The 21,473-nt window shown below is 42.5% G+C and overlaps 1 protein-coding gene across 1 annotated transcript in view; it reads left to right on the forward strand.

Annotated features, from left to right (window-relative positions):
* The window catches only part of GNL2 (G protein nucleolar 2), a 22,217-nt gene continuing 744 nt past the window's right edge, over positions 1 to 21,473 (forward strand). The window contains exons 1-15 of the mRNA XM_006099144.3: positions 1 to 228; positions 2,455 to 2,539; positions 3,507 to 3,601; positions 5,402 to 5,541; positions 8,430 to 8,614; positions 11,230 to 11,296; positions 12,184 to 12,342; positions 12,851 to 12,964; positions 16,362 to 16,490; positions 17,206 to 17,310; positions 18,099 to 18,257; positions 18,463 to 18,588; positions 19,833 to 20,284; positions 20,636 to 20,718; positions 21,295 to 21,380. Of these exons, the coding sequence (XP_006099206.1) occupies positions 165 to 228; positions 2,455 to 2,539; positions 3,507 to 3,601; positions 5,402 to 5,541; positions 8,430 to 8,614; positions 11,230 to 11,296; positions 12,184 to 12,342; positions 12,851 to 12,964; positions 16,362 to 16,490; positions 17,206 to 17,310; positions 18,099 to 18,257; positions 18,463 to 18,588; positions 19,833 to 20,284; positions 20,636 to 20,718; positions 21,295 to 21,380 (2,049 nt within the window). The 5' untranslated portion in view covers positions 1 to 164. The remainder of the gene's footprint in view (positions 229 to 2,454; positions 2,540 to 3,506; positions 3,602 to 5,401; positions 5,542 to 8,429; positions 8,615 to 11,229; positions 11,297 to 12,183; positions 12,343 to 12,850; positions 12,965 to 16,361; positions 16,491 to 17,205; positions 17,311 to 18,098; positions 18,258 to 18,462; positions 18,589 to 19,832; positions 20,285 to 20,635; positions 20,719 to 21,294; positions 21,381 to 21,473) is intronic.

A 21,473-nucleotide genomic window follows, 5' to 3' on the forward strand; every position in this document is an offset into this window, starting at 1 on the left:
AGTCGCTCTGGGGAAAGACGGGGCGCGAGCGGAAGTGACGTCGCGCTCGCACACGTGTTCTAGCGTAGTTCACGCGGGTCACTTCGGCCGGGTTCGGGAAGTTACGAGCTCTTTTACCTGAGATAGGCCGGACCTAGCGCTCCGGTCCTCAACCCGTCGGCAAGATGGTGAAGCCCAAGTACAAAGGACGGAGCACCATCAACCCGTCGAAGGCCAGCACAAACCCGGGTACTGGCGGCGGGCTCGCGGAAGGCGGAGCTTGAAGGGAGCCGAGGGCGAGGCTCCGAGGGGAGGGGGACACGCGAGTGGTATTGCTCGGAGTGACCTGGAGCCGGGTGGCTGTTGGGGAATGAGCAGGTGGCTTCTTCTTTCGGAGGCACTGAAGGGGGCTGGCGTCCTGCACGCCTGTCAGGGCTGTGTGTCAGGCCCCGGGTCTGAGGTCGGGGCAGGGGGACATCCGGCCTGGCAGCCGCGGGGCGGCTCCCGTTGTGGGGTGCTGGGACTCGGAAGCTCTGAGTCGGAAGGGGCGGTTCACCTTGACCTCTTCTTGTGTTCTTGCGTGGATCAGGTGTGGCAGCCCCTTCCCCAATATATTGCAGTCTTGGGATGCTGCACCTTTTCAGCCCAAGGAATTTCCAGGAGTAAATTGGAGTCAGATTAAAAGGGGTGTAGGCCAGCCCAGGTGGCCTTTTATACTTGACCACGCTTGCCTGCACCTAAGCTTTGACCATTTAAATGAGAAAGACATTGTAGATTGGGCTTTTGGAGTCATCCCATGCAGTAAAGCGCAGAGAAAACCCTACATCAGTGGTTCCCAACCTTCCTAATGCCGGGACCCTTTAATACAGTTCCTCATGTTGTGGTGACCCCCAACCATAAAATTATTTTCGTTGCTACTTCATAACTGTAATTTTGCTGCTGTTATGAATCGTAATGTAAATATCTGATATGCAGGATGTATTTTCATTGTTACAAATTGAACATAATTAAAGCATAGTGATTAGTCACAAAAACAATATGTAATTATATATGTGTTTTCCGATGGTCTTAGGCGACCCCTGTGAAAGGGTCGTTCGACTCCCAAACAGGTCGCGACCCACAGGTTGAGAACCGCTGCCCTACATCAAGGTGTTTTTGAAGCTGTGTATGAGTTTTGTGGAGGTTCCACTTATCGGAGGAACAAGATAGACTTTGGGGGAGCCCCTTCCATTCAGGTTTAATTAGTAAAACTTTTTGTTTTTATATATGATTTGAAGTTTTTTTTTTTTTTAAATATATTTTATTGATTTTTTACAGAGAGGAAGGGAGAGAGATAGAGAGTTAGAAACATCGATGAGAGAGAAACATCGATCAGCTGCCTCCTGCACACCCCCTACTGGGGATGTGCCCGCAACCCAGGTACATGCCCTTGACCGGAATCGAACCTGGGACCCTTCAGTCCGCAGGCCGACGCTCTATCCACTGAGCCAAACCGGTTTCGGCTGATTTGAAGTTTTTGATGATTTTAACTCATGTCCAATGTCGTCTCTGGATTACCTATAAATTGTTCAATTTGGGTAGACTGGAATCTTAGAATGTGAGACCCCAAAAGGCCCTTAGAGATCATGATGTTATAGGTGATGACACAGCCAAAATAGGGGAAGTGGCTGTCACCGTTGGTACAGTTAGTGAGCAGTAGGGCCACCAGTCCTGTGATTTTAGCCTTTTTTTTTTTTTTTTTTTTTTACTGCATCGCTTCAAGAGTAGACGGGTGATTTGAAGGGATCCCAAAATGAGAAACTAGGCTAGTACTCCCATGCTTATTTGTCCTTCTCTTTCTCTCTGAGATGTAAGGCAAGAATTACTAGCTGTTGCTCAAACTAAAATCAAACATTAGAAAGTTAGGGAACCGGTACATTAGGAACATGACTGCATCAAGATTAGTCTCCATGGTGCTTTTCATGTGGCAGACACTCTATTTTTGTTCAGCTGAGACCCAGAGGTAGGTTCTTAGAAGGTAAGGCCACAGATGGTGATCAGATGCTTTTGTTCGAATGGTGGCTTTGCCATTTGGTACTCTGTGACCTTGGGCAAAGTGTCCGAACTCGGTGCATCGTTTCTAAGCCTGCAGAATGGTGATAGTGTGCCCATCTTTATAGGATTGTTGTGTGAATTGCATGAGATAGTGCCTGTGATGTGGTTAGGACAGTGCCATAGTTAATGCTCAAAGATATTAGCCATGATCATTATCAAGTACAACCCCACTGAGGATCAGAGATTAGGTCAGCTTTGTCATGCCATGTAGCTCCCAGGAATAACTGTTGGAACAACACATGGAGAAAGTAGAGATTTTGCCATGAGGTGTCAGCCTGCCTACTCTTAAGTGAACTAATTAGTGTGCTTGAAGCAATGTTCATACTTAGACTTGGTTATCAAGTAGTGTGCAGTCAGGCAGTCTACTTCTGTGTTTCCTAGATCGAGTACAGGGAGCAGGAGGCCAAAACATGAGGGACCGGGCCACAATCCGGCGCCTGAATATGTACAGGCAGAAGGAGCGCAGGTGAGCATCGGGCACTGTCATCTGTTCCCCTTTCCTCCATGCCCTTGACTTGTAGATGGAGACCATTAAACCTTTGATATTCTCACCCCTACTTTCCCCAGTAGGAGTAGTATGTTTTCATATGTCATTTTATATGGGTATTGTTATGATAAATTGTGAATTTTGGGTTCAAGATGAGGGTAGTGGGTGGTGTAGTTGTGTCATCGTACTCTACAACAATTAGAGGTCTTGTTCCTCACAGCCTTGGCCTCCACGAGTGGCATATTAAATCTCAGGTTAAGTATCTGTCAGACAGAATCTGGTTTTCTTTAACAAAGCAGATAGGACTGTAGTTATAAAAGCAGCCAGAAAACTTGTTTTTTAATGCCAAACGTTTGATCACAACGTTGTGGCACTTGAAAACTCATCACAACTCTGAGTTCTGCTGAGGCAGCCTCGATAGCCGGGACTTGCTGAGTTGTGGCATTTCGCTGGCTGGTCTTAATTTGTTTAGTAATTAGAATCTCCATCTGTTCTAAAAGATGTGTCTAAAACACAAATGTCAATGAACTTAATCTGCCTTAGTCACCTACCCTGTAGTGTGTTTTAGAATTTTGAGTTCCAGCATAAATCACCCTCTACTTAAAATTCATTTAAAGCAGCCTTCAAATAATTACTCAAAAAACTCAAGTATGTGATTTTTTTTTTAAAGCAAGAAACAGTAAACAGATTTTTAAACATTGGCATTATTTGTTACTCATCTAGCAGAAATCATTACGTGCTCTGTTGCAAGAGGATAAATGGCTTTTGGACAATCTGTTTCAAATGTAGAAGTACTTTTTGTTTACTGAAATCTGTATTTCATGATCATTTAAAACAAAGAAAGAAAAGAAAAGGTCCTTTTGATGGAAAGGGTGTTCTGTAAACCAAACTTTGCTGTTGCCTTTCTTCTGTCCTCACCCAAAGCCTGTTAATTTCCTCAATTTAGGAACAATCGTGGTAAAGTGATTAAGCCTCTGCAGTATCAATCATCTGTGGCTTCTGGCACAGTGGCAAGAGTGGAGCCAAATATTAAATGGTTTGGTGAGTATAATCTGTTACTTTTGCTCTACAAAATGTGTGCTCTGTGGAAAAGGGTGGGATATTCAGGTGTCTGGAAGGCAGGAGTTTTGGGGTGAGTGGAACTGTCAAGGATTGTATGAGAAAGGGAATGAGAAAAAGTGCATAGAAAAGTAGAGGTGAGAGATTTCATCAATAACTTCTTTTTTAAAAGAACTCATGGTTATTAATTGTAAGTGACTCTCTTAAGCAGGTAAGACCACCCTAATGACCACCATTCATAGACCTTAGAACTGTCATCTCTTCGTTTCTGGTCATCTGGACAGGTTACTGTTTGAGAGGTGCCTTGCGGGTGTGTTTGGGCTTCTGCTTGCAGAGTGAGTGCTTTCGCTTGGAGTTCCTCTGAAACACTGTCTGTAATGGGGCTGTATTTGAACTGAGTGACAGTGTGGGTTCTTCCCAGGAGTGAGTAGAGTATCTGCAGTCACAGAGCGATCAGGCCTCCTTTGGAAAGTCCACCTTCCTTTCAGCCTGGGCTTTCAGGCTCTCCCTTAGCCACTGCGAGGTGTGTGGGCCTGCAGGTGATTGACCCCTTTGTCTGTCTCGTGTTTGACCTCTCTGCTTGGAGGCCGAGGGCAACTACCTTTGAATATCTCCAACATCTTTGGATGGGATACCCCCTAGGAAACTGCAACATAGAAAAGCGTCAAAAAAAACTCCATAGATGCCTTCAGCATGGTGGCTGGATACTGTGACTACAGATCCAGATCACTTGGGTTTGAATCCTCCGGAAGCTACCATTTCTGTGACTGGGCACGTTATTAAGTCTGTCTAGTAATCAGTTTCCTCATATCTAAAAGGAAGATAAAAATGGTACCCATTTTTAGTGGTAACTAAATGAGTAAACCCACGTAAAGTGCTGAGAATAGTGTCTAGCTATCTGTAAGTACAATATATATAAGCATGAACTGCTGTCACATCAGAGCAGTCATAATCCACATCTTCAGTTTTGTGTTGTGCTGCACCATACCGCTTAATAGAATACATTCTTGGGGATCTCTCCCTTACAAGGTGTTCTCCAGCTGGTGTTATATACCTTTACTTTGTTCCCTTACAGTGATTTATTGGTTCCTTTACTAGTCCCTTCAAACCCTAAAAACAGCAGCCGACTCCTAGGTTCTGTGCTTTGGGATTCCTTGTGTATACCAACTAATCAGCTGTGATTGGCTCCAAATTTCTTTGTCAGATCTAACAGGAAGTAGGACATTTGTCAAATCTGAGTTCCATTCAGTGATGTTTATTTTTCAGTTTCATCCAGTCAGGAAATTGGGCTTGGAAATCTATTGAAATCCTTTATGTGTCTGGGTTGATGGATTAGTTCATAGTGTAATGAGTGCTGGAGAGGCAGTTTTTGTTGTTGTTTCCTCTTTTTTTGTTAATCCTTACCCGAGGATATTTTTTCTATTGATCTTTAGAGAGTGGAAGGGGGTGGGAGAGAGAGAGAAACATCAATGTGAGACAGACACAATGATTGGTTGCCTCCTTCATGAGCCCCCACTGGGACCAGGGATTGAACCTACAACCCAGGTCCAGGAATTGAACCCATGACCCTTCAGTGCATGGGCGGACAGTCTAAACCCCCAAGCCTCACCGGGCAGGGCTTTTTCCTTTTAAGTTTTAAAAATGACTGCATGGATGAATGTATTAGGTGTTTGGGTGAGCAAGGGTAATGTAAAATCTTGCCTTTCACTCTGTCATTGGGAAGATGGATGCAAAAGCAAAAAGAAGTTTTTTAGTAAATGGCAACATTCTTTTGTAAAACAGGAAACACACGTGTGATTAAGCAGTCATCATTACAAAAATTTCAAGAGGAAATGGATACAGTTATGAAGGATCCTTACAAAGTTGTCATGAAGCAGAGCAAGTTACCCATGTCTCTTCTCCATGATCGAATCCGGCCTCATGTAAGATGGAGATATCCCTGGGAATGGAATTTCGTTGGCAGAGCCATGCAGATTCTCTCTACCATATCTGTCTATTGTTTTTTCCATAGAGAATAGTGACTTTAATGCAGAATTGGTGAGCTTCCTGAGACTTCCCTCTTCACTGTTGTTAGGGGAGTCTCACCTTTCGTATGAGTCGCATTCTGTCAGGGCGGTTCAGTAGTCTGCTGATCAAAGCCCTGGCTTTGGAGTGAGATCTGGATTTTATCTTTGCGCTACCCCGTCCTATGGCCTTCCGTTACATTTCTCTGAGCTTTCACTTCCCCAGCTGTAAAATCAAGATAACCCACCTGGATGCAGATGAGACGTCAGTAAAACTCCTGGCACATAGTGAGCACTCAGCCCGCCACCTAGTAGATCATAGCTATCGCTAATACTGTTTTAAATTTTTTTTGTAGGCAAACTTGTTTAAGTGGCAATTCCATCTAACTTTGGGGAAACATAGAATTAGGATTGGGTTGTTAGGAGGGAGGGTTTTGGTGGTGTGTATTGCAGCTTTTGTGAGATCCCGTGGAGATTCTTTTGAGCTGAAGGAAAGGATGCTGGTCAGATTGATTGTTAATCATTGAAGTTCAAAGTACAGTAAGAACTGAATCTGGCTTGAGTAGAATGAGTTTCACACAGAATCCAAAAAAAAAAAAATGGCCTAATGTTTTCCTGCACATTTTTACTTACATTGAATAATAATTCCCAGAAACGGAGCCAGTGCATAAGCTTCAGTTCCAGTATAAGGAGGGGAGGAAAACATTGACATGCATACATGGATTAACAGTTCAAAGAAAAGTGTTTACTTGCAGAACAAAATAAAAACCAAGGCCTGGTTATTGCCTCAGGTTTTATCAATTAGGCTTTGTTTTATGACAGACTGGAAGAATGGCACCTATTAGGGGAATGACTGTTTTCTTTCAGGGAAACACATGAGTGTAATTCATGAACCACAGACAAGTTGCTCATTTCCCTTGTTCCCTTTGTCTGTTCTCCCTAAAGCCATCTTTCAACAAACTATTGAATCCTGTTTATGGGAAGAACAGAGAGGTTCTATTATGGATTTACTGATTTGTTGCCCATTCCAGTCTTTCAGTGCTTTCAAAACCCAGTGCTTAACTATCTGCTCTGAAGAGCGAAGGCTCTGCAGCCAGAGCAGTCAGCTTGCATTTTGATGCAGATAGGCACTCAGAGTAATTGATGAGTTTTCTGCTTTGGTCTCAAGAAACTACCTCTTTTTTTTTTCTGTTGTTGTTTTCTTTGTTAATCCTCACCCGCGGATATTTTTTCCATGGATTTTTAGGGAGAGTGGAAGAGAGAGGGAGAGACAGAAACATCGATGTGAGAGAGACACATCAATTGGTTGCCTCCTGCGCACAGGCCAGGGAGGAGCCTGCAACCGAGATACGTGCCCTTGACTGGAATTGAACCCAGGACCCTTTGGTCCACAGGTCAACGCTATAGCCACTGAACCACACTGACCAGGGCGAAACCGTACCTCTTTTATGTTAGCATGACATCTGCTACATGTTATAAAATCTAATTTAGAGATTGCTGCAGAGTGGAGTCAAATCAGATATGGTTTTCACTTTTGCACACTTAGCTAAATGTGCATTATAATTATTGTATTTCTGTAGCATTATATTAAAACTACTTATTTTGTGTGTGCTTCATTATGTACCACATATTACTGTTTTACTAATGTGTAGATTTATATACACAAGTCCATGTCTACTGTACTTTTTAGGTTAAGAGATTTTCAATGATAATTTTGATCATCATTTCCCCAGTGACATTAGAACCGACTTCCCATGTAAATGCATCCATGTGTGGAGATGTTCCCTTGTTGGAAGGTAGCAAGTAAAACTGAACTAAGAGCTGTGTTAGAGGATTTGAGGAAATGATAACAGCTTAAGGGTCTGTAGGAGTTGGAGGGAGGATCTGTTAAAGTTTAGAAGCCACTGGGTTGTTCCTTCATCTGTGTTAGTAGCTGTGCTTACAGAGGAGCTTGTACTGAGGGGCAGAGGGTGTTGGGTTTTTTTGTGTGTGTTTTTTTAAGAATATCATCTGCCGGCTGTTAACATTCTGTTACGTGATAGACGCTAACTCAAACTCTGACTTTTATCCGGCTTCAAAAATTCCTATGCCCGTGACTCCTTTACAGCCACATCAAGTTCTAGTTAGTATCAGGTTCCTTTTATCACATCTAAACTATTATTTTGGACTTTTGCTAGATGTTTTTCATCTGAAGGCTTTCCATGTGCATTTAATAAAAACGTTACCTAAATTAGGGAAAATGTTATCTGAAACTAAAATGCATCTTACAAAACAAGCAATTCCTTTTAGCCATGAAAGAAATGAACTTCCAAGAAAAAGTTGGCATTTACAGTTGGTTTAAAAAAAAACATATTCGAGTATGATCGTCCCTGACAAAATCTGTGAATTTGGCGTATTTTATGCACTTGTTTGAAAGCTCACAAAAAAAAAGTCAGAAAAGATAAGTTAATTTTCAGTATTGTAGCTTTAATTACATTTGACTAAATTTATGATAAATGAAATAAAGCAGAGTTTTTGGCAGGTCTTGCACAACTATTCATATTTGCTTTGACTTTTTTTTTGCTTTGACTATTTGTATTACTTTTGTATATCTCCAAGGAAGTTTGCAGAACTTCAGAGTAGAGGAGCAAGTGCCTTTGCTATTTAAGTAATCATTTCTGATTTGAAATCGGGCTGTATCCATGTTGATTTTGGTGTGGTTTGAGCTTTGGGAGAGTAAAAGCAGAAAGCCTTTCCTAGGTAGGTTTTTAATTTTTTGTCTTATTTTAGTGTTTTCCTTAGTTTTACCAATAATTCTTTCTCTTTAGAACTCAAAGGTGCACATTCTCGATACTGAAAGCTTTGAAACTACATTTGGCCCTAAGTCTCAGAGGAAGCGACCAAATTTACTTGCCAGTGACATGCAGTCGCTTGTAGAAAATGCAGAAATGTCCACTGGGAGCTATGACCAGGGCAAGGATCGGGACTTGGTAACTGAAGACACAGGTGTGAGGTACAGTTTTGAAGTTCACACAAGTCTCATCATTTGCTCTTCCGCAACAAAACACTTTATCTGCACTTACTCTGCCTGTGCGAAGCTCAGTGACTTAACTCATAGGTGGAGAGTCACCCTCTTCCCTTAGACTAGAAACTGTAGTGAAATTGAGGCCAGCCTGAATAATTTAAGGGGACTTGTTTACTACAGGTCTCTTCGTCCCCAAAGTAAAGGTAAGTAACATTTTCGTCTTCATTTTAAGACCAGTATATTCTGTCACGGACAAATTAGGAAGTATAGTTAAGGTTGAAAAGCAGCAAAAAATAAGAATTCATAATCCCAACCTCTGTTAAGTGTTGTGAAGATCAGGGCTTCCTTAACCAGAAGTCTGGACCACTGGGGATTCATGAGTGGCCTCTGAGGTTTCTGTGACCCTTTGAGGATTTATGTACATATATATAAATGTGGTGAGATTTTTTTTGTTTTTATTTTTGTTTTGTATTGTTTTGGGGAGGTGGGAGGAGACAAAAGGTCCATACATTTATCATATTCTCATAGGGGTTCCATACCCCAAAGAAGGTTAAGAATCAGTCACCAATACTTATTTTCTTCTAGATCTTTCTTAGTTTTTATTTACAAATATAATACGCTAAGACTGTACTTGAACTTGCCTTTTAATACATTTTTTCAAATGGCTAAGAGTATGTTTTCATGTCGGTCCTTAACAGCAATGTAATATTTAATGTCAGAGTAGTGCTTTGCTGTGGCCAGTCCCACTGTTGGACATTTACACTGTTTATCGTTAGAATAAACCATCCGTGTGACCACACCTTTCTCATCCTTAATTATTACCCAGAGGTAAACTCTTATGGTGAAGGTTACTGTATCAGAAATTGTGCCTGCATTGATGAGCGGCTGACACATTACCCTCCAGAGAGGGGTCACCAGTTTAGTTTTCTCTGGCAGTGCCGGATAGTCCCCATTCTTTCTCTTGTGTCTTTTGAAAAAATTGACTTTTAGAGAGAGAGGGAGAGAGATTTGTTCCACTTTTTTAAAAAATATATATATATTTTATTGATTTTTTACAGAGAGGAAGGGAGAGGGATAGAGAGTTAGAAACATCGATCAGAGAGAAACATCGATCAGCTGCCTCCTGCACACTCCCCACTGGGGATGTGCCCGAAATCAAGGTACATGCCCTTGACTGGAATCAAACCTGGGACCTTTGAGTCCGCAGGCCAATGCTCTATCCACTGAGCCAGACCGGTTAGGGCTGTTCCACTTATTTATGCATTCATTGGTTGTTTCTTGTATGTGCCCTGATCAGGGATAGAGCTGGTAACCTTGGCATATCGGAACGATGCTCTAGCCAACTGAGGTACCCAGCCAGGGCTCTCATGTCTTTTAAGGGCCTTAGCAAAGAGGTGTTGTCTCTTGAGTGCAGTAACGCCACCTTAGTGCTGCTGTTAGCCCATGCCAAGCTGTGGGCCTCCTGGAGGTAATGTCAAGCCATTTGAGGCCTAGCAAAAAGAGGCAGCAAGTTCATTTATTCTTATAATTGTTTGAACTTTTTAATTGACTGTGTTCTGCTGATTTGAATTATTCCCCCAAAAGGTACAGTAGGTAATAGGAGAGGGCCGGCGGGCGGGGGAGGGGACGGTGGCACAAAACTATTTTTGTTTCAAAGTCATTGAAGCTAGTAAATAAACAGATTCTTAATCAGAAAAATTCACTTTACATAGGAGCGATGGAGCATAGATTATGGTTCATGTCCTGCCAATTCGTTTTCATAATTCTCTGATATATTACCTGATGACACGTGCTTTAAAAAAATTTTTATTATGGTAAAATATACATAATAAAACTTACCACTTTAACCTTTTTTAAGGGTATAATGTAGTGACATTAAGTTCATTCACATGGTTATGAAACCACCATTACCCACTCCAGAATTTTTCACATCCCAAACTGAAACTGTTAAACACTAACTCCTCATTTTCCCTCTCCCCAAACCCTTGGCAACCACCATTCATTCTATTTTCTGTCTCTGGTGAGTTTGACTGCTCTTACGAGTAATTCTTCATGTTAGTACAGTCATACAGTAGTTCTTTTGTGTCTGGCTTATTTCACTAGTATAATGTCTTCAAGGTCATCCATGTTATAGCACTAATCGGTGCTTTATCCTTTTTTATTACTGAATAGTATGCACATTGTTTTTAATCCATTTATCTGTCGATGGACATGTGGATAGAGTCACTTTTAAAATTAAGTTTATTTTGCCTGGCCGGTGTAGCTCAGCAATTGAGCATCAACCCAGGAACCAAGAGGCCACCGTTTCAATTCCCGGTCAGGGCACATGCCTGGGTTGTGGGCTTGATTCTATGTGGGGGACATGCAGGAAGCAGCCAATTGATGATGTTTCTCTCTCATCGATGTTTCTATCTCTCTATCCCTCTCCCTTCCTCTCTCTCTTAAAAACAAACAAAAAACCATAGTAAAATTAAGGGTTTTTTTGGTCCATCTGCAACTACTTGTGACACCCTTTTCCTTTGGAATATGGTTGACTTTCCCCCCAAAATCCTTTTAATCTTCACAGTGCTCCAGTTGCTCACTTTGGGTGCTTTCTTCTTTAGAAATGAAGCCCAAGAGGAGATCTATAAAAAGGGACAGTCCAAAAGAATATGGGGTGAGCTCTACAAGGTAAGACTTCAAACTCTCTCATTGAGTGGTCCCTTTGGCTTTAGAGTCTTATATGAGAAAACTGATTCTGATGTATTGAAACTGTCAGATAAAGTGCAGGCTCTCTTACCTAGTCCATTCTCTTTCTCCCACAGAGAAACTAGCATCGTTATAGCAGTGAACATACTAGCATCGGTCTCAATAACTGCATTTTTATTACTTGTATAATAGTAACAGCTGCCTTATATACATTCATATATTCTGTCAATATTTCTTTGGGTTACCTACTAAAATGATAGTCCTGTTTAGATTTACTATTCTGTGGGAGAATTGTTAAGTTATTTAGTCCAGGCCTTTTATTTCATAGAACACAAATCTAGAAAGTTTGAATACCTTACCCAGCTCACCAGCTGGTTAGTGGAAATCTTTGTGTGTCCTGAGTCCTGGTCCAGTGCTTTACAGCTGGCTGAGTTTTATCTACACACCGGTAACATTTCAGTAACAAAGACCTTCAAGCTTAGTTGCATCATTAAACGGTAACATAATAGGTAACTAGTACAGTGAGAGCAAACTAAATGTTGTAGTTTTTTGTAAAATATACAAAAGCTGTAACAGTAGAAACTTTTAGAAGTCTTAAGAAGTAAATGATTCTGTTCAATAATGCATAGTAGTCATGAAATAAGATGGGTTTCATCTAAGCTAGTTTTCCTATTTGAAATTCGACAAGTTTCAAATACCCAGGATGAAAATAAAACTTTTGGATTTTGATCACTGAGCATTGAGATTGTCTACATTCAACTCTCATAAGATTGCTATAGTTTTATTTTCCCCATGTTCCCTTAAATGTTAACCCTTGTTCATTTGCCCCTGTATGTTAGCAAATCATTTTCACCTCTTTGAATTTGCAGGTGATAGATTCATCAGATGTTGTTGTTCAAGTTCTTGATGCTAGAGATCCAATGGGTACCCGTTCCCCTCACATCGAGACTTACTTGAAAAAGGAAAAGCCCTGGAAACACCTCATTTTTGTTCTTAACAAATGTGACCTTGTTCCAACCTGGGCAACAGTAAGTACAGCTGCTAATGCAAAACAGACTTCCCAGGCTTTTCAACTCATGTAGGCCTTGAGTGTCCATAAATTATTAGTTTTGTGGCTTCTAGGACTTGGGACAAGCATGACACTCTTGCGATTGTAGTCATTGAAGTGTTCTCATTGAAAACACAACTGAAACGGGCTTCACTGATTGGGCAGCTTTACCTTTTCTCCTCTGGTGGTTGGTAGCGGGGCAGCTTCAGAAGGAGGCGGCTGCCACAGCCACTGGCCTGTTCACATGTTACATTAATTGCATTTAGTAGCAATGAGGGCATTTTTGGAATATTGTTTTGCATTTAGAAGACAAAAGACAAAGCATTAACCGTCATACTTGAAAAAAACATTTCAAAGAATTATAGCTAACATTTTCCATAGACGGCTGTGTATTTTGAAGCACAATCCTGTAATTCAAGCTCTGATTCTTCCTGTATTGTAAATAAACAAGTTACAATTTACCAGCATCTTTTCTTTTCCCTCTTTAGAAACGATGGGTTGCTGTCCTCTCCCAGGATTATCCAACACTTGCTTTCCATGCAAGTCTTACTAACCCCTTTGGCAAAGGAGCGTTTATTCAGCTTCTACGGCAGTTTGGAAAGGTATTTCTCCGGTTGTGAAGCTGTGGGTTTGTGTTAATAATTTCTCTTGCCAGTTTGTCAGAAAGTTACACTCCTTATTTCCTACATCTTCTTTGTAATGAGAAACGTGTGTCCTACTGATGTAAAAAACCATAGAGCCTCATGATTATAAGGGGTTACTAGGTCAGCCTTGGCTCCCACCCTGACCAACGTTGCTTCCCTTTCTGCCATATCTCTGCATCTTATGGCCCAACCTCTCCTTGATGGACCCCGGAGCTCACACTCTGTTCCCTGCCCCGGGCTTTCAAGGCCTGCCACCCGTCCTTTGCCCTCAGGGCCTGAGCTGTTTCTGTCCCCTCTGCCAAACTCCTGGTCAGATGTCGGTTCCTCAGGGAAGCCCTGAAACCCCATCGGATCACCCTAGCAAATGTTCTCAAAGCTTCATATTCTGTACCTGCAACTTCGCGTATTTAATTGATTCTACCTGGCTTCTAACAAAAGACACATGTTCTCTGTCCCACCCTTCCATATTTGAATACATGCTTATGAGTCTATTTCTTGATTCCCCTTCCCCCCACCCCCACAGCTATAGATATTTAAGTTCCTATGATGGAAAATGAGAATTAGGTTTCTTACACCTTCCCTGCACACATACTTACCCTCCCTCTGTTCTTCCTATATCATTAATGTTTGGCTAAATTCAGTGTTTGCATCATGACTGTAAAATATCAATTGCAGCTGATCCACACGGTACTGTGATAATAATTGCCTTCTAATCAAACCTTCTGTTTTCTCTGATGTTAACTTGCTCTATTTTATATGTCACTAATGGCCCAGCAGATTCCCTGGTGGAGTGGGACCTCCTAGGATGAGCGGGCACCTCCCTTCCAGGGGCACCAGCTGCAGGGTCTTCCTGGTTTGCCTTTCACCACCATCTGCTGTTTCCTGTGTGGGGTCCCTTATGCATTGATCCCTTTTCTTGGTTTACTCCTGAGTAGCAGTGTTTAGAAGAACATTTTTTGAGACCTTGCAACATTTCTCCCCAGCAGTCGAGGGTATTGCTGCATTATTTTCTGACATGTCTGTGGAGAAATCAGGCCATTCCGACTCCTAATCCTTTGTAGCTGGAATTTTTTAAAAAATTTCTGTTCTAAAATTTCATAGTTATGTGCTTTAAGGTGGCTCTTTTATTATTCAGTGAGCCAGACATTGGATGGGACTTTCAGTCTGATATTGTCCTGTGTTATTTTTTGGAAATCCCCACCCCACCCTCACCCCCAGTCATCTCTGTTCTCATTCAGGAATTGGTTTTCTCTCCTGGTTTAATTCTTGGATTTTTTAGCTTTATTTCATTACATTTCTGACATATTGCTCTATTTTCTTGGCAGTTTTTGAATTGATCATCTACCTGTTTTATTGCAAGATTAATTTTACCTCTCACTTTTAATTCCTGAGATCTCTTGTTTAACTCTGAGTTGTCCTGCCCCCCTTTACAGCCTATTCTTTTTTTTTTTTTAATATGTTTTATTGATTTTCTACAGAGAGGAAGGGAGAGGGATAGAGAGTTAGAAACATCGATGAGAGAGAAACACCGATCAGCCGCCTCCTGCACGCCCCGCACTGGGGATGTGCCCGCAACCAAAGTACATGCCCTTGACCAGAATCGAACCCGGGACCCTGGAGTCCGCAGGCCGACGCTCTATCCACTGAGCCAAACCGGTTCTGGCTACAGCCTATTCTTTTTTCACAGATGGAATATCATCTGTCTCTGAGAATGATAGTGGTGTTTTGAAATTTTCCTCTCTTCTTACAGTGACTATGTTTCCTCCAGTTTCTTCGTGTGTTTTCTGTCTTTTTTATTAACACTTCAAAGGTTTGGTTATTCTTGGCTCTCCATTCATATTTAAGAGTGAGCCACTACAAAAAGCTGATACGGTTTTGTCGGGAGCGGGAGGTTGTTGAATGATAAGACTTCACTGTAGGGCAGTGGTTCTCAACCTGTGGGTCGCGACCCCTTTGGGAGTCGAACAACCCTTTCACAGGGGTCGCCTAAGACCATCGGAAAACACATATGTAATTACATATTGTTTTTGTGATTAATCACCATGCTTTAATTATGTTCAATTTGTAACAATGAAATTGGGGGTCACCACAGCATGAGGAACTGGGTCGCGGCATTAGGAAGGTTGAGAACCACTTCTGTAGGGTGATTGGATAGAAACCCAATGTTTTGTTGAAGGACACCCTAGATGTCTGTGTCTATGGGTCTTTACTCTTGAGCCTGTGAGTTCCCCCAGAACAAAGTCTTCGTTCTCCAGCTCAGAGGTGGATAAGCCTGGCCAAGGTTCTGGGAACTCAGTGAAAGTAAGATCCTGAGGGTCTCACTGTTCATTATTTAAGCTTTCAGGTAATCATTTAGGGAACACTTGCTTTCAGCCACTGTTAACTCTAAATCTAGGGTCCCTTTCAGGTCTGAAAATTAAAGGTCTTTTCAGAAATGCAGGGTTTCAAAAATACCATTATCCCCTAAGGCTCGGGTTTAGGGAAGTTTTGTGCCCATGATGAGTGAGGGCAGGTGTGGGGAAGTGACAGTTTCTACAAACTCTCCATGTCTCCTTGATTTCTGTCCAGCCCTCAGAGCCATCTGCATTGCTAATTTCCGAGGTCTTTTGTGATTCATTGACATCATTTTTGCTGGATTTTTAGTTTTTCTTCCTTTGTAGCCACTTAGTTTTTGTATTTTATAGTGGGCCAAATTAGATACTACTTTTTAGCTGCTAGTGTTTTGTTAATATCACATGTTAGTGTTTATTGTCTCATCTCCAGCTCATTTTTGGTTTTAAATGTTTGGTTCTATGGGTATTCATTCCCACTGCTGTCATTCTGGGAGAGTTGGGGGAAGCAGTGAGGTAGACATGGATGTTTACTCTGCCACCTTTAGTCAGAGTCCCCAAGCATTTGTAGACCCTCTTCTTGAGCTCTGCCTCCTTCGTTTCTTCTTGGCAATGAAAACACAAAATGTATTGTGCAGTGAAAAGGGATGGGACTGGGGTTGGCAGTTGGTGCATCTGCTGAGGTTCTCTTCCCTGAAGACATTTTATCAGTGGTTGGTGTTCTTCTAAATTGATGACTAACAAACTGTTTCTTCCTTTGTTTCTTGACCTACATACTTTTAACCTTAAAACATTCAAGAATAATTTCACATAGATGACTGAGGAAATGACTCACCTCTGATTTATTAATAAGCATATGTATCCAGTCTGCTCAGACTACGTAGGTGGTGTGTGTCTGTGCTTTAAATAAAATACTAGCAACAATTTCACACTATATTCTTGATATTAGCAAAGTAATACAACCTGTTTGTCCAAAGGGATTTTCATGACTGCGCTTATGTAGCGTGTGTTCTTTTTTCGAACAGTTGCATACTGACAAGAAGCAGATCAGCGTCGGGTTCATTGGCTATCCGAATGTCGGCAAGAGCTCTGTGATAAACACGTTACGCTCCAAGAAAGTGTGCAACGTGGCCCCCATTGCAGGTGAAACAAAGGTACGTCTGGTTTGAGGGGATCTTATTTACTTCCAAGATTTTATCTCCATGGAGGGTGAGTATGTAGGACATGGACATTTCTATTGCTGCTCTTGCATGAAGACTACCATTAAAGTGTTAGTCTCAGCATAATAGTTTGGAATGTGCTGAGTGGTTTCTGCCCATTTCAGTAAGACTAAGAGTACTTTGTATGCTGCTCTGAGGCTTTGGCATTTGGTAAGTGCTGTTCATATTTAAGTCTGTTTTAAATCGTCACTGCAACCTTTTACTTTGATACACAAAGCTAACTCAAGAATATCCAATGGGTTAAGAAAGAAAGCTCAACTTTAGGGTAGTTTCTGGCATTTGGGGTCATACCCTGGAACACAGAATATTTGGGGGGCAGCATACTGCTGCTGAAAGGAAGAGAGTCCAAACAGTATTAAGCTTCCAAGAGTACTTATAAAATCAGGGAGAGGTTTGCTGGATGCTATTGCACAATACTAGATGAGGATCCTGCCTCTGCATTATTTTTAGACCCTTAGCTGATGGGAACTGTGGTTTATACTTAGTGAAGTGCCTCGTGCATGGCACACGTAGAGGAGAGTCTTCTAGCTTCGTTACTCAGCAGGTGGCTTCTTTTGACTCTTCCTCCTCCCGCGCCCGCCTCATAAGCATCAGGGGTTTGTGAAATTAGTGTTTGACCTGGGAAGTCTCTGGCTTTTTTCTCTCTCAGGTCTGGCAGTATATTACCTTGATGCGTCGGATATTCCTTATCGACTGTCCAGGCGTGGTTTACCCCTCTGAGGACTCGGAGACAGACATTGTGCTGAAAGGAGTTGTAAGTACTCTGGTCCTCACAGGCTCTTGGTTTGCCTTTTGGGGAAAACGTTCTGTGGGGGACACTGGATACCTTTGCTTTTCTCTCCTTTAGAAGACAGTTTGGGGTCAAGCTGTCTGACCAAACTTTAGGAACATGATGCTGAACAGGGCACCCTCTCCATTCCCCTTAAGCCTGTTTGAGGAGTTAGTGGAACCATGGCCATATCTGGTTAATGTCATCCCACAAAAAGAGTTTGTAGTTTACACATGGGATCCGAAGGGAAGTCGGGCCTGTTTATGTTTAGTGATAATTCATCTTTGTGGGTTTACGGGTTGAGTCATTTTGGAGCTCAGTCATTTCCTCACTTGTTTCTGAATACAACCAAAAACTTTAACTGGTTCCACTTAACCTTAACCAGTGCTGCTGGCTATACATCCCAGTGCACATTCCTCCCCTCCTGTCTCAAGCTACTCCGTTCCCCTTGTGTGCTGGGATTGGTAGACTTTTAACCATTTCTGCCAGTGAGTAGCATGAAGCATTCCAAGTTTAAACTGCTTGCGAAGCCACTCAGTTAGTTTGTGGTGAACTGGGATTCAAGCTGAGTCCTGGGCTCCGTGGCTGTGGCTGACTTTCGGTGGCGCTCCTTCTGGCCCACCACGTCCAGCCACCTCAGAGACAGGCTCCTGCCAAGACCCACTTGCTATGTGGTTTTGAAATCTGTTTTCAGATATTATTACAAACAGTACTGCGAGCTTCCTGCTCCCATAATGAGGTTGGTAAGCAAGAGCTTTCCTATTAACATCTAGGTTCAAGTTGAAAAAATTAAGGCTCCCGAAGACCACATTGGTGCTGTACTTGAACGAGCAAAACCAGAGTATATCAGCAAGACATACAAGATTGATTCTTGGGAGAATGCCGAGGACTTTCTTGAGAAGCTTGCTTTCCGGACAGGGAAGTTGTTAAAGGTGAGCCAGGGTTTGTGAGGTTTCAGACGGGGACATCTGCAGGCAGCTGTGATGTGGTCTGGACCTTCCTTTGTCGGGGAGGTGTGAGCAGCATGAAACCTGGTGGCAAGTAGATGGTGGTGATGAGCAACTGCTGATGTGCCTCCAAACTGGATGCTGGTTTTGGTCTTCGAATTTAATTGGGAGTCTTTCTGTGATATTTCAGGGCGGCGAGCCTGACTTGCAGACTGTGGGCAAGATGGTTCTCAATGACTGGCAGAGGGGCCGCATTCCTTTCTTTGTCAAGCCACCCAATGCAGACCCCCCTGAAGAGCCCCCCACAGCCCCCCAGGTAAGGACAGGGTGGGCCCACCTCTTGGAAAGCATGGTGACTGGCCTAGGTGTGGTGTCTTGATTGCCCCCCTTTACCAGCTAGGTATTTCAGTTGCAGTGTCTCCCAGTCCAGAATGCCATCACCATGACCTTGCAGGGGTGGCATTTGGAAACCAGAAAGTAGGTGCATGGCAGAAGACCAATTTTAAAAATATATTGTCTTGTTGATTTCAGAGAGGAAGGGAGAGGGAGAGAGAGATAGAAACATCGATGAGAGAGAATCATTGACCACCTGCCTCCTGTACGCCCCCTACTGTGGATTAAGCCCACAACCCAGGCATGTGCCCTGACCGGGAATCAAACTGTGACCTCCTGGTTCATAAGTCAATGCTCAGCCCCTGAGCCACCCCGGCCGGGCTAGAAGACCAAATTTAAATACTAGTCGTTAGGGTCTTGAAAAAAGAGGGCTTATTAAATGTAAGTGCTCTTCTGGTACTTGTGTCTTTTCCTACGCTTCAGGAACAGAGGCATTGCCAAGACTCATTTAACTGACATTCATTAGACCCGGCTTTGTGGTGGCAGAAACCCCCTTAAGAATCCAAGAGCTAAAAAATCACTTTGCTAGAAAAATGTACATAAATATATATATACATTTTATAAAATTTCCTGAATTTTATAGATTTCTGAACTATTTAGCACTTTTTTTGGAAAATCACTTAAGTTCTGTGAGTTTCAGTTACAAGAATAAAATATTGCATCTGAGAAGCATCAGTATAAAGTCTGGTACATACTTCTCTTTACATCGTTATCTGAAACAGGCTCGTCATTTTCATGTTCCTGCTCCTTCTGAACTCACCTTATACCTTCCTTTCAGATGTCTCCCCAGTGCCTCTCCTTAGCACTGGTTACTTCCTAAACGAATGCTGCTTATCTCCACAACACCCATTCCTTACAGTCCTCAGGGAAGTTGTAGGGAGTCTTACCCAGCAGTAAGAAGGTGTTTGGTTGTAATGATTAAATACTCTTACAGTGGGTCCTTCCTCTGGAACTGCAAATATCATTCTTTGATCTTTAATGCTGGGTTCTGAGTTTACTGCACATTGGCGTAAAATAGATAGTGATATGTCACATATTTGGGCATTCTCAGCACTCCCCCTTAGTCCTAAGAAGAGGACTACTCATTTGAGAGCAAGGTATAAATTCAGAAATTCCATTTTTCTTTTCTGATTTCTCTCCCCCACTTTTACCCTTTGGCCTGAAAAGCTTCCATCCTCATCTTTGGAAGCTGCCACTGAAACAACCCAGAACAACCCAGAAGAGGACATCACAGAAACTGTAGGTGAAGAGTCAGAATCTGTCCTCGAGAAGGAAAAAGGAGTGAACAGTCCCTGTGACGCCAGCTCAGAGATGCAGCAGATCCTTGCGCGGGTTCGGCAGAACTTCGGCAAAATCAACGTCGTGCCGGAGTTTTCTGGGGATGACCTGGTTCCTTTGGAGATGTCAGATATGGATGAGGAGCTAGAGAGCTCTGCAGAGGAGGAGGAGGAGGAGGAACAGGCGCAACAGGGGGGCGAGGAGGAAGAGTATTACCCAGAGTCCCGGGAAGAACACCAGGAAAACGACACCAAGGCAGTGATTAAAGCCCTGGATGAAAAGATCGCTAAATATCAGAAGTTTTTAAACAAAGCCAAAGCGAAAAAGTTCTCAGCAGTCAGGTATTTCCATCTCACGAATTGCAGTCTGCTCTTTTCCTTCCAAGAAGCTTGCCGTGAGCACTAGAGTGATATGTTTATGGGGATGGGGGGTTAAAGGGTATTGCCCACAGTTTTAAAAAGTGATCTGTTAGATTTTCAAAATTCAGCTCCTTAAAATATGAGAAGCTTCATTGTTGTTTTTTAGAAATGCTCAGGGAGCTGCGAAACTGGCGTGTTGCCTTCTACCTGCCAGTGGTGGTAACTGAACAGGAGTGGGCTGTCTTAACCTGTAAGGCTGTCTCAAGTCAGCGTGTGGCTTGGGCAGTGGAGGGGAATGTCCGACAGCTTCATCATTTTGCTTTTCTGTTTCAGAATATCCAAGGGACTCAGTGAAATGGTTTTTGCAAAATCTGAAGAGCAAGAAACAACAGCTGAAGAAGATGTGGAAGATACGGGTAGAGTTAAATTATTAAATCATTTAGATGTGATTGGCATCTTCAGGAAATCCAAGCTAAATCTTTAAGTTATCTCTTGTACCATCACTTCTACACAATTATTTACATCTGGCAAATTACCTTGATTCCACAATCTATAATACAAATAGAATTATCCACTTTTTATTCTGCCCATTTCTTAGGATTAAATTGGTAATTCAGGAAACCCTCTTCAACAGGGTACATTATTAGCCTTACAGTTGAAGGGTGGGTCTGCAGGCAGATTTTACTTTTTGTGGTGGGCAGGGTGGTTTATGCATTTATTTTTTACTCCATTGGACTAACAGCTTCTAACTCAAGAAGAGTGTGTTTTCATGACATAAATGCACACCTTGCCATGGCCTGTGGGGTCCCTCCTGGCCCGATGCCCTCCCCTTCTCATCTGCTGCGCTCTGCACTTTGCTCGCCATGCTCCATTCACTCTGGCCTTTTTCCTTCTTCCAGCGTATCGAGTTCCTTCCCATCTTAGGATTCATAAGCATATTTTGAATAGAAAATTCCTGTTTCTTTTTGTGTGTGTATATTCGATGTTTCTAGCACCTGCCAAAAAGGGCAAGAAGAGGAAGGCACAGAGGGAAGAGGAACATCCAAATAAATCTCGAAAGACGCTGACATCTAAGGAAGTACGTGTTTTTTTACCTTACGCATCACCCAGGTATAGAAGGTAGAGAGAAGGGGCCTCGTTCTTACCGTGCGTTCTTTCTGAAACTAGTGAC

The sequence above is a fragment of the Myotis lucifugus genome, unplaced genomic scaffold, assembly GCF_000147115.1.
Source record: "Myotis lucifugus unplaced genomic scaffold, Myoluc2.0 scaffold_260, whole genome shotgun sequence".
Classification (NCBI taxonomy): Eukaryota; Metazoa; Chordata; class Mammalia; order Chiroptera; family Vespertilionidae; genus Myotis; species Myotis lucifugus.